At 40.8% G+C, this 13156-nt stretch overlaps 1 protein-coding gene across 3 annotated transcripts in view; it reads right to left on the bottom strand.

Annotated features, from left to right (window-relative positions):
• Positions 1-13156, bottom strand: part of Ahctf1 (AT-hook containing transcription factor 1) — a 56860-nt gene that overhangs the window by 43196 nt on the left and 508 nt on the right. For all 3 annotated transcript variants that reach the window (XM_036202121.1, XM_036202122.1, XM_036202123.1), the window contains exons 2-6: positions 9162-9289; positions 5092-5345; positions 3185-3365; positions 2089-2296; positions 394-510 (exon numbers count right to left, since the gene is read on the bottom strand). In XM_036202121.1, the coding sequence (XP_036058014.1) occupies positions 394-510; positions 2089-2296; positions 3185-3365; positions 5092-5345; positions 9162-9282 (881 nt within the window). In that variant the 5' untranslated portion in view covers positions 9283-9289. The remainder of the gene's footprint in view (positions 1-393; positions 511-2088; positions 2297-3184; positions 3366-5091; positions 5346-9161; positions 9290-13156) is intronic.

The following is a 13156-nucleotide window of genomic DNA, read 5'->3' as shown; positions in this document are numbered from 1 at the left end:
TAGTTATATATACGGTTGCCTAAAAAGATCAACTGCATTTCTTACCTTCCTTTGCACCACACTAAGTCAAGGCCAATGGGAGTATGAACAGAATCATCCCATGGCAGCTACAGAGCACATCCCTTCAGAGATGTGTTCTTTTTTTCCTCCACACTCTTACCCATGAGGATCAAGCCCCACACAAAAAAGAGGGCTTTACAACAAGGACATGAAGCAAGGCACCAAAGGATTCGGGTACAATGCATACATAGCACAAGGTGTGGTGCCATCACAACACCTGGCAGTGGTAATGTAATTCAAACTTTCCAGAGAAACAAACTGTTCTAGTTGGACCCCTTTACTATACATCCTCAGTCTTAACGACATGTATTTTAAAACCACAGGCATACTAACCTATCTTGGGTGGACTGAACAGCCCATAAGTAACAGCAATTACGAGGATCATTCTCAGGTTCTTGAAAAACAACCGCATAGACAGGAACCCTTCCACCTTCTAACTGTGTATAATATCTAAAACAACAGAATAACACATTGCTTTATTTTTAAGTTAAAATTTTATCACTGGGGGGAAAGTGCCTCTTGTAAAAACCCGAGTTAAAAGGACACTGTTTATACATTTCCCTATATTCAATGATTTGGGGGACCTAAGTCATCTTACCTTCAAGAACACACAAGGGAGGGTAAGACCATGCCATGCTAGTTATTACTCCAGGCAGACCAGAGATGACAACTGCTAAATCACACGCAGATACTTCTGTGACAACTAGCTTTTAAGAGTCACATGAATATACACCATACTATATCATTCCTCACAGAGTACAAGAGACAGATAAACTGCCAACTTAACCACTAGGAATTTTATCATCATTGTTATTTGCTCCTTTGCTTCTTCAGAGTCTCATGTCACAGATTTGCGAGGTAGCTTCAGCTAGCCTCAAACTCCTGATCCTTCTGCCTCCATCTCCTTCCTCAGTGCTAAAGGCATGATAGCACTTATCCAGGCCTAGCTGCCCTTTGGGTTGAAGGCAATTTTCTACTATAAAAACAGTAGATGAGGGTTTATGAGATGGCTCAGCCTTATAAAGCATATGTTACAAAGCCTGACAGCCTGGGATCTACATGGTATAAGGAGAGAAGAGACTCCTGCAAATTGTCCTAACAGTTATATGCACACTATGGCACATGTACTCACACACACACACACACACACACACACACACACACACACACACAATTTAAAAATTAGGGACAGTAAAGTAAGAAACTGAAGCATTTTCATAAACAGCTTAAAAAGCATAACAAGCCCCAAAATAAATGTTAGAGAAGACAATGTTGTAAATGTAACATTTTCAAGATGCTGTTTTAGGCACAATTTAAAAGCAGAGAACTAGAACAGAGAGGAAAAGCCTATAGGATAAAATATCCAAGGAGACAGACCAACATACCTAGGGATAAAATTTTTTTTAAAAAAAGTAATAATAAAGGGTAAAGAAATAAATCAGAAATTTAAATGCCCAATAGGCATTGACATTATCTCTGAACTAAAATCTAGTGTTTAATTTGCTGTCTCCTTCAACATTATATGCTGTGTGACCCCCAAACAAGCTGCAATTAGATTATATTTAAGGGAGATTTTGACAACATAAAACACCAAGTACACTTAAACTGGTTCTTTAATCTATTACAGGCAACCAGAGTTCTCACAGAATTCATGCTATATATGTACTTTATCCATGGTCATACTTGACCAGCAAATGGGTCATCACAATTACTGTAATGCCCTTTTTTCTTTCTTCTCTCCAAAAAAGAAAACTCTCTTTTCTTCTTTCTTTCTTAGGGTACACTAAGGAAGTCCAGGGTTGCCTGGACCTTGCTTTGCTGTCCACTCTGGCCTCCAATCTTGATCGTCTGAGACACTATAAACTCTACAAGTACTAACCTAAATTCACATGCTAACTAATTTTCTTATCAAACTATGACTTAACTCAGTATGAGAAAAATGACAACAGTTTTATTGAGTTACGAGTTAATAATATATCTTAAAAGAAACAATCAACCAACAACCAAGAGGAAAAGAATTGTACTTACTCTCGTTTCATGCTTTTCATATTCCAGAGTGCTAAGGAGCCGTCAGAAAAGCCTACAGCAAGCTGGTTTGTCCTGCTAATGTAACTGAGAGTGGAAATGGCTATTCCCGATGGGCTCGCTAACTGGAAACACAGGTGGCGTCCTTCCCTCGTCACACTCTCTCTGATGTGGGGTACTTCAGCTGGGATACCAGTTATAACTTCAAGGTCTAAAATCAAAGAGACAAGTAAGATGAAGAAACTAAGGAAGGGCCAGGAGAGTTCAATTCCTAGACTCCACGAAAGGTGTACACTGGGGCTTGTCCAGATGTTTCACCTGGTAAAAGACATCTGCCACTAAGACCAATGGCCTGAGTTCAATTCCTGAGACCCACATGGTAGGAGAACCAAATCCTACAAGTTGTCCTCTGACCTTCACATGTACACCATGGCAAACATGTCCCCTCATACATACACATAAATGAACACAAAATATTTTAAAATAAAGACAAGATGAAGAGACCTGAATCCACAAAGACGTTCCTGACCTCTCTACACATGTATACAACTCCAGTTCTCAGAGTGCCTAATGTCATCTTCTGATCTCGACCAGCATGAGAATATGCAGGAAAAACTTATACATAAAAATGTGAGAAATAGAACTTAGCTGGGCAGTGGTGGCATTTGCCTATAATCCCAGCACTTGGGAGGCAGAGGCAGGCAGATCTCTGTGAGCTTGAGGCCAGCATAGTCTACAGAATGAGTTCCAGGACAGGTTCCAAAAGCTACAGAGAAACCTTGTCTCAAAAAACCAAAATAAATAAATAAGTAGATCTTATTAGTACATGTATGGAAACTAATTATTAGCCTTTTGCCATTTCTTCTTTTCATTTTTCTTGAGAAAGTCTTATTAGGCCATTTGAAAAACAATCCATAGTTGGGCAGTGATGGCGCATACCTTTAATCCTAATACTCGGGAGGCAGAGATCTCTAAGCTTGAGGCCAGCCTGGTCTACAGAGCGAGTTCCAGAACAGCCAGGGTTACAAAGAGAAAATTACACAAGGACATTGAAATGCTCATCCCCTCCAACGCCCCCAGTAAAGAATAAGTACATCACCTGATGCCTCTACTTCGTTTTGACTGCACGACAAGTCATCCAAACATAGGTCAATAAGAAGGATCTGTCCAACATCAGTTACCACAGCTGCCACTCCAAAAAGCCATCGAAGACTCGGATGTAAATGCTGAGTACTTGCGCTGGCTCCTCCATGATTAATTATAGGTTCAATAGCTGTTACCTAGGAACCAGAATATGTGGTTAGCTTTTCTAAAGTGAGAAAATACAACAAACTGTACAACAAATAGGATCTGATTATTAAGGCAGGTTAGTGTAGGAGGCCAGCTCCCATCTTTTAAAGGGTTCCTATGAGGAGGAGAGAGGGATAAGAAAATATTAGGCAAAGAGGAGAAAGACAGAAACACAGAATAGCTTCAGGAGGAACTGGGTCAACATCCAACAGACTTTTCTGTTTATTCAAAAGGGCTTTTTTATAACAATGCCAAGGGGTGGAGCAAAAGACCTCCCCCTTGCTAGACCAAAGCACACTGCCCAACCAAGTGTAGACCCTTCCAAACACCTGGTAACCACACCCATGGCCAAATCATCCCCTTATGCAGCCCTGCTAGGTAAAACAAGCCCAGATTCTCAGACCCTGAGTAAGTTCTCACTAGGAAACCTGTGAGTCTCCACAGCTCAGTAACTTGAATAGACTTAGAATTGTAACTATATGACATTTATGAATCTAAGTAAACATACTGAAATTCTCAGATATACTACAAAATTATGCTATTATTTCAACATAATAAAAAATAAAAATTGAAGCTTGGAACACAAACTTAAAAATCATAAAATTGCTAAGCATACAACTTAAACCTATGCTGTTTTATTTTAGAGCTCTTAAGCAACCACTTTAGAATTATCCAGCGGTAGTCATTCCACAACATTTTAGTTTACCCTTCCGTGGTGGTTTGTATGTAGCTCTCTGATCCTTCTCCACCACGTCTACCTGCCTGCCACCATGCTCCATGGTCATGATGATAATGGACTCACCCTCTGAAACTGTAGCAAGCCCCAGTTGAATGTGTTCTTTCTAAGAGTTCCCTTGGTCAATGTTTCTTCACAGCAATAGAACAAGGACTAAGACACCTTCCAAATAACGCAATAGCATAAGAGCCTGTGCACACATCCCCAGACAAGATGTTTGTTGTTCTACCAAAGGGGGTGAAACCAGGGCTGAAGAAACGGCTCAGTGATTAACAACAATGGCTACTCTTCCAGAGGTCCAGGAATCAATTCCCAGTACCCAAATGATGGCTAACAGCCAATTCAATTCCCTCTTCTAGCCTCTATGGTTATTGCATGTGCATAGTACACAGACATACATGTATGCAAAATACCCATAACACATTAAATTTCAAAATCTTTTAAGAGAGGGGTACAGATTTTCCAAATGAGTTATAATCATCTTGTTTTTAATGTTGTTTTATTTAGTTTTATTAAGACAGGGTCTCATTGTGTAGCCCTAGCTTACCTGGAACTTACTATATACATACATGAGGGAGGCTTGCCTTGAACTCAAGAGACTCATCTGTCTCTGCCTCCTGAGTGAGGATTAAATGTGTGTACCACCATCCTGGTCATCTTAAATTAAAGTTTTTGAAGGAGCCAGTAAAATGGCTCAGATGGTAAAGCTACTTGCTGCCCAATGATACAAGCCCGACAGCCTGAATCTGATGCCTGGAACCCACATAAAGATAAGGAGAGGGCAGAGTCCCACAAATTGCCCTCTGACCTCCACATGAGCATATGATACATGTACATTTTTAACTTTATATTAAAGGTGATAATTATATGAAAACACATTAATTCTAAGTGTACAGTTCAATGAGTTTTTTAGGTAAATACATCTTGTAAGCTTCCTGCTTAGAAAGCAAAACTATCAAGGTACCTGAAATAGTACATACCCTTCCAGGAAGAACAACTGCTTTGACCACTCTTGATATACCAAGGTCATAAAGACACAGAACGCTCCCTTCAGCTTCTTCCAATCCTATTAACAATCCAGTTCTCTTATGCCAAGAGAATTCTTTCACTGCAAGGACTACAGGAGATTGTTCATTTACTCCACTGAATCTATATGCAGACAACCGCTCTCCTGTTAGAGAGTTTACAACTTCAAGTTGTGGACCACAAGCTAAGTATGCTAGTCCATTTTTCCCTATGGAGGAAAAAAAGGAAGCAAAATGTCTGTTTATTGTAACACCACTGCAACATAACAAATCTAGTAGTTCGCTCTCTTATATATGAATATTTTATTACACAAAGATTACAAATCCCTCCTGAATTGAAAACCAAGTATTTATAGAGCACAGCAATCCTCAAAAATAAAAAATAAATGAAGAGCAACTACAGCAGTAAAATCATGCAGTAAAGAGACCATAATGGCATCCAAATTTATTGTTTTATTTACTCCTTATCACAGCTCAATAGAACATAAAACAACCTAAAGCTTAATGCATTTTAACTGATCTGAAGTCACATAGTTACAAAGTTAACACAAGTATAATCAAGTAGACCCCAAGACCAGGCATTGTGGCACACCCTGGAAAACCCAACACTTAGTGGCAGTAAGAACTACAAAACATGAGCTGTGGTAATCTTAGCATTTATACGCTTACAAGATAGGATACAATAGTTTAACCACAGAAAAGTATCAGAATCCTCTCTTTGTCTCCTAATCCTGTTCAAAGTGCATTCTTCTGTCTCTAAAGTTACTGGATAGTCTAAAGCAAGTAAATAACAATCTAATTTGTTTAATGTTACTCAGCCACTAAGCAAAAAATGAACAAGAAAGCAGATATAGTGAAATGATATGTGAGCTGGTGACTGTGAAAAGAATGGATTAATTACAGTTTCATCTTATAGACAGAATAGGATTTGCTTATTGATGGGCAGATATGAAGAATAAAAAGAATTAAGAGGGGCTGGAGAGATGGCTCAGTGGTTGAGAGCACTGACTGTTCATCCAGAGGACCCAGGTTCAATTCCCAGCACCCACATGGCAGCTTACAACTGTCTGTAACTCCAGTTCTGGGGGAATCTGACACCTTCACACCAATACACATAAAATAAAGTGAAATCAAGGTCACTTTTCTACTACGATGGAATGCCCATTATTGTTGTCTAACAATTTTCTTCTACTGAAAACCCTACCCCCAGGAGAGGGGAGGCTCATGAGACCCAGAAAGTAAACACACAGCTGGGAAAGCTTAAACGTGAAAGAGTTATGGGGCCCCTCCTGCTAGGGAGACTCTAAGCAGAACTGACAACAGAGTCACCTGCAAATTGTGACTTCTGAGGACCCGGTATCCACATGGTACACATGCACACATGCAGCTAAAACACCCAAAAACATAATAAATCTTTAAATTGTGACTAGCTGTGTGTAACTAAAAGACAGTCCATAGTAAATAAGACTCAAAGTTTTTTGATAACACCATTGAAAATGGGTTTTTGCTTTGTTTTGAGACAGAGCTTCTTTGTATCCCTGGCTGTCCTGGAACTCACTCTGTAGATCAGGCTGGCTTCAAACTCAGAGATCCACCTGCCTCTGCCTCCCAAGTGCTGGGATTTAGGCATGTGCCACCACTGCCCAGCAAAAATGGCTTTTTAAAAAGAGAATTTTCAGGCTGGTGAGATGGCTCAGTGTGAAACGCCTGATGACTTGAATTCGATCCCTGATATCCATATTGTGGATTAACAGTACTACTCCAAAAAGCTTTCATCTGACCTCCATGTGCTTATCATGGCACACATGATATGCCTCCCCCCAAAAAAAAACCCAAAATAAAATACATGTATATAATTCTTCTCAGCAGAAATTTTAGAGATCCATGAATGACCCATTATCTTCTAATTTGAATCTAGTATTATTTTGTAATATTTGAAATATATGTATTATCTATTACATTTTGACACACAGTCTCTTCAAGAAATGAATAATACCACAATGTCAGGTGGCTGGTATATCCCTTTTCGATTTTGGATATTTAATCAGTTCTGTTTCCTTTGCCATTTCTTCTATCACTGAGAGAAGAAAATGTGCCTATGTTAAGAATCCAACATGGAGGCTGGAGAGATAGCTCAGAGGTTAAGAACACTGGCTGATCTTCAAGAGGACCCAGGTTCAGTTCTCAGTACCCACATGACAGCTCACAACGGCCCGCCAGTGTCAGCTCTCCTAGAACTGTCTGTAACTCCAGTCCCAAGGGAAACAGCATTCCATACTTAGATATACATGCAGGACACCAATACACATTAAAAAAAAAAAAAAAAAAAAAAAAAAAGACCCTCTCCCACCTCTTTTAACAGCCGGGCGCCTTTAACCCCAGCACTCGGGAGGCAGAGCCAAGAGGATCTCTGTGAGTACAAGGCCAGCCTGGTCTACAGAGCAAGATCCAGGATAGGCACCAAAACTACACAGAGAAACCCTGTCTCGAAAAACAAAACAAACTAACAAACAAAAAGAATCCAATATGGCCTTGCACACTGGAAGGCCAGATGCAGGTGGATTCCTGAGATTTAAGCATGCTAACAATACTAAATTAAGAGCTTCCTAAATAAGTTTATAATAAACACTAAAAAACAAACAAACAAACAAAGAAACTTAAGAGTTTCTAATAAGCATTCTAACTCTTGCAGGGAAATGTTTTTTAGAACTATTAATTTCTTCCCAGATAAGAAAATGAGTATTCTTCTGTGTAAGTATAGGCACATGCACATACCAATGAGTGTAGAAGGTACTGTGTGTCCTGCTTCATTCCCTTGAGACAAAGTCTCTCACTGAACTCGGAACTATGACGGCAGACAGCAAGCCCCAGTGATCTGCCCCATACAGCAATGGGGTTATAGGTGTATAGCTAGGCATGGATAGATGTGTGCAGCTGCAATTGCTCATGGAGACCAGGGGTTAACTCTGGGTATCTCGTGTGTTTCTCCACTTATTTGTGTGTTTTACACTCAACCTGGAGCTCCCCATTTTGATAACAATGGCTAGGGAGCAAGGCCTTTCAGGCAACCTCTCTCCTCAAAGCAATGCTGGGGTTAGACATGTCCCACTCTACCCTGCTTTTACATGCGTGATGCAGATTTAGAACTCAGGTGCACTCAGGTTAATCCCAGCACTTGGAGACAGAGGCAGGCAGATGTCTGTGAGTTTGAAGCCAGCTTGGGCTATAGAGTGAGTTCCAGTACAGGCTCCAAAGCTACACAGAGAAACCCTGTCTCGAAAAACCAAAAACAAACAAACAAAACACCCCTCAGGTCTTCATGCTTACAGTAAGCACTTTACTGAGTTATCTCCCCACCCCACCCCCATAAGAAAAACAATCAGAATCCACCATCCTGTAAATTTACTGATAATGTGTTCCAAAGCATATAGTTTTACAAACATTAGTTATAGGCATTATATAAGAATATTCGGGGGTTGGGGATTTAGCTCAGTGGTAGAGTGCTTCCCTAGCAAGTGCAAGGCCCTGGGTTCGATCCTCAGATCCACAAGAAAAGAGAGAGAGAGAGAGAGAGAGAGAGAATATTCTAAGTTGTTTTTTATAGAAATTATTATGTATTTATATATACATTTATATTACAAACTAGTAGAAACTAATATATACTTATTTTAAAACTAAATTGGTAAACTTTTTTTAAAAAGATTTATTTTATTGTACTTATGTGTGGGTGTGTTTGTCTCTCTGTGAGAATATGAGATTGCCCGTGGAGGTCAAGAGTGTTAGGCCTCTCGAGGCTGAAATGATTGGTTTCTGAGTGGCCCAACATCCTGGCTCCAGTCCCCACAAGTAAGCAGCAAGTGCTCTTAAGTGTTGAGACCCCTCTGCATGTGTGCACGTGTGCATGTGTGTGAACATCCGTGAGGGGTAATAGAAACTAACCGTAGGACTGTGAGTAGGGCCAGGCAGCAAAGGTTTTATCACTGAACTCTAGCCCCACATTAGTGAGTCTCCAGCGATGTTATTACCTGCAGCAAACTTTCCACGAAGCACGGACTCTAGGGTTATCTCATCTTCTCCAAGGGCTTCAACAGTCACTTCTGGGAAATGCAGGAGGTCACTAGTCACTTGAGCTGTTAAGTCTTGCATACTTCCACTGTAAACATTGTTTAAAAGTAAATTAGTATGGTTATTTGTTCTATTGAACAGTGTACTTCATTATTTCTAGTCAGATGATTGTGAGGGAAAGCAAGCCACATACAAAAGCAAATAAAGTAAAGTAAGTGTGTACATGTGGGGTCTACCAAAATCTTGCCTACAAAAATGTATTTCCTTAGAAAATATTTCTTTCAAGCAGCCTGAGGGAGACACTCACGAAGCCAGGAGTCCTGAGGGTAACCTTTATTCCCACATTCCGTGAGAACTGCTTCGGTGTAATCCACCTGACTGCCCAACCCTCTGAGAGCAACAGCAGACACAGGAACAAGGGGCTATCCCAGCTTAGGAGTTAGCTCTTTTCCACTTTCCCCCTTTTCCCTTTTATATACTGGGAACTGAACCCAGTACCTCTGAACTAACACTTTCAACCCTCAAAAAGCTGATTTTTCGGTAAAGAAAGAAAAACTATAATGTCCAGACTCCCCAGAAAACTCAAAAATTGAATCTGATACCTATCTTTTACTAGATCAATATAACTCCAGTTCCAGGAGACCCAATACCTTCTCCTGACCTCCACAGGCACCAGGTATGAATGCAGCACATGTGTGGGTCACATATATACACACAGGCAAAACACCCATACGCATAAAATAAAACCTAAAGTTCTGGTTAAATATAAAAGCATCTTTCTGAATGATGAGATGAAAAGCAGAGAGGACAGGGAGGGAAGATAGGGAGGGTGGACAATAGGAATTCTGAGAGACAAACTGGCTCTGGTCTTGAATATTAACTATCAAATCTAGTCCTGGTGACCCTATCTCGTTTAATGCACTCTGAGTTCCAAAGAGGCAGGCTCCCTCAGGCTAGACATGCTGTCACAGACCTGTAATTTTGGTATTTGGGAGGCAAAAGGAGGAAGACTGCCACAACTTCCAGGCCAGTCTGGTCTACATGGTAAGTTCTAGACCAGTTAGGGATGTACTAAAAAACCTTAGCTAAAATAAAGCTCAAAACTGAATGCAAGCCTATGCTATAAGAATAGTAATTCTGATACAGGTTGGTGCTTCAGTAACAGCCTCAGTGTCCAAAAGGTAAAGAAGCAAGTTTAAAAAAAAAAAAAAAATCACTTGAAAGAGAGAGCAAGACTAAGTTTAATGTAGAGAGGGGGAAGAAAATACACTAGATGGATACACAGTCAAGATTCATGAATATCAAGACTCACAACAGGAAGTAGTAACAGAAGAAAAGACTGGGCAGGTTGGAATAGAATCTAACCAAAGCAGAATTTGCTTTGTAAAACAAACTGGCCTCGAACTCTCAGACACCCGCCTGATTCTGTCTCCTGAGCACTGGGGTTAAAGGTATTTGCCATCACACAATGCCACAATAAATTTTAAGATGGACTTTTAAGCCACACATGGTGGCACACACCTTTAGTCCCAGCACTCGGGAGGCAAAGGCAAGCAGATCTCTGTGAGTTCAAGGCCAGTCTGGTCTACAGAGTGAGTTCTAGGACAGCCAAAGCTACACAGAGAAACCCTGTCTTGAGGAGGAAAAAAGACGTAATTTAAAAGTCTCTCAATATTCAGCTTCTTTTATTTTTAAATATCACTGTTTCATTATGAAGAACAAAATTTATAAGGTTAAGAAATTTAAACAAAATACCATAAACCAGTTTTTAAAGTAAAACGTACACATTCCCAAAGTGACTGAATTCTACCACCAAAGACAGAGCTCTAAACCTAGCTGTTTAGTAAATATCTCATCTAAAGACAAGTGGACCAATTCTTTCAATTTTAATCCAAACAATCACCCATTGCTTCATTTTTTTTTTTTTTAAAGTTTTCATTTCAGACATTTCATGTTCATGAAATCCAGGCTGGTCTTGAACTCCTGAAGTTTTCTGCCTTCTTTTTCCAAGTGCTATGAATCCAGGCATGTACCACTATTCCTAGTTATCTACTTTTAAAATCTGTGCTGGGGCCCCGTGGCAGTGGTGTATGCCTTTAATCCCAGCACTCAGGAGGCAGAACCAGGCGGATCTCTGTGAGTTCAAGGCCAGCCTGGTCTACAGAGCGAGATCCAGGACAGGCACCAAACTATACAGAGAAACCCCGTCTTGAAAAACAAAACAAACTAAAAAAACAAAAACAAAAAACACTGTGCTGGGAAAAGTAGAATCCAAGGGCAGAGATCTACATTCTGACCTCCAGAAGTTTACATTCTAGAAGATGGCATTCATAATCACAATATCAGACACAGGAATAAAATCAGACATTGAAATCCTAGAAACAAATTGAGATTTAAAAAAAAAAAAAAGGCACAGACAAAAGGTGGTAGTTAGGAGCATGATTTTGAAATGTGAGAATTTAAAAAATTTAAGCTGGCATGCCAAACTGAAGATGAGCCCCAAAACATCAAACACCTTTTCAGGAATGTGAGCCCAAGAGTGGTGCTGATTCTGTATAGCTGAAATAGAAAATCCATGAAACGAGTTTGGATGGAACAGCCATGCTACAGAGATCTGTAAACTAATCTGAAGAACACTTCATTCTTGGAGTCCCTGTAAATTTATAAAGTTAGAATCTAAAAAGGAAATGTTTTTAGTGGAGATCTATGGCCCAACTTTAAATGTTTACAAAATTAGGTTGCCTTACAAATTAGTAACATTTTAATACTAAGTTACTATGAGCCTCACACCTGTAATCCCAACTATTCCAGGGGTTGAGGAAATTCAAGGACTGCCTAGGCTACAAAGTGATAACTGTCTCTAAGAAGAGGAAAAAAAATAAAAAAGTAAAGAGTAGCTCAAGGTAGTTCACGCGCCTAACAGTGTGAGGCCATAGATTCAATCCCCAAAACCACCAAAAGTACAAAATAAATCACAGAATATGGTCTTCACATAGCATCTGTCACGACCTTCATGTGAAGTAAACTCACCCCAACAACTGTCTTTCAAGAAGCTGACAGTTAAAGCTAAGCAGACTTCTTAAAGCCCACGGATTCTTTAGGATATCAAAAACCAAATTATGTTTTGTTCTAAAGAACCCACGTTCTTTGGAATGTCTCCAACTGTCTATTAAAAACAAAAAAACAAAAACAACAACAACAAAAAAAAACCCAGCGGCTTGGAGGGGAGATCGGTGGTGGAGCGCGTGCTTAACACGCGCCAGGTGGTAACCTGCATCATTGGCATCAAAAATAAACAAAAATAATAACGCTCATCTTCCTATAACAACACATCTCTAGAATGAATGCCATTCGTTTTGGGAACCCCCAAAACATCAACCGATCCCACGCCGGGGACACAACTGAGCGGCAGCGCGCTTGCCTGGCATGTGTGAGGACCTGAACGCGATTCTCCATCGTACCAAAAAGAACCGTTCCACAAAGTCAACAAAAACCACCCGTCTTAAGCAGACCGTGCATGTCTACCTATCAATTCTAAAAGCAAACATAACCGCCTCCCCAAAAAGTCACCCAAAGGCAGAAGTAATCGCCCCCTAAACCTGGCAGACAAAGTTCTTGACACGGTTCCCTTCAATGTCCCCCGTACCAGATCCATTCACCCCGGTGGCCCGCACGACCCGCCACCGCCGGAGTGAAACTTTCAGGACTCACCCGAGCCAAGCACAGGACCATGTGGAGCACACGCCAACGTAGGAGAGACCCAGAGCGCCCGCCACTGCCCGCGGGGAACGCCCCACAAAGGTCTCCATCGTCCCGTTACACCACGACGGGTCCGGGTCTCGAGTCAGGCCCGCCCCGGGTGGCCGAGATCCCGCCCTCGGGCGCGGGAGATGAGCGCGGAGACGCGACTCTGCCGCCATGTGCCGGCGCTCGCCTCCAAGGTTATGTAACTAAC

This window comes from Onychomys torridus, chromosome 11 (assembly GCF_903995425.1).
Source record: "Onychomys torridus chromosome 11, mOncTor1.1, whole genome shotgun sequence".
Lineage (NCBI taxonomy): Eukaryota > Metazoa > Chordata > Mammalia > Rodentia > Cricetidae > Onychomys > Onychomys torridus.
This window is presented reverse-complemented; position numbering and strand designations above follow the sequence as displayed.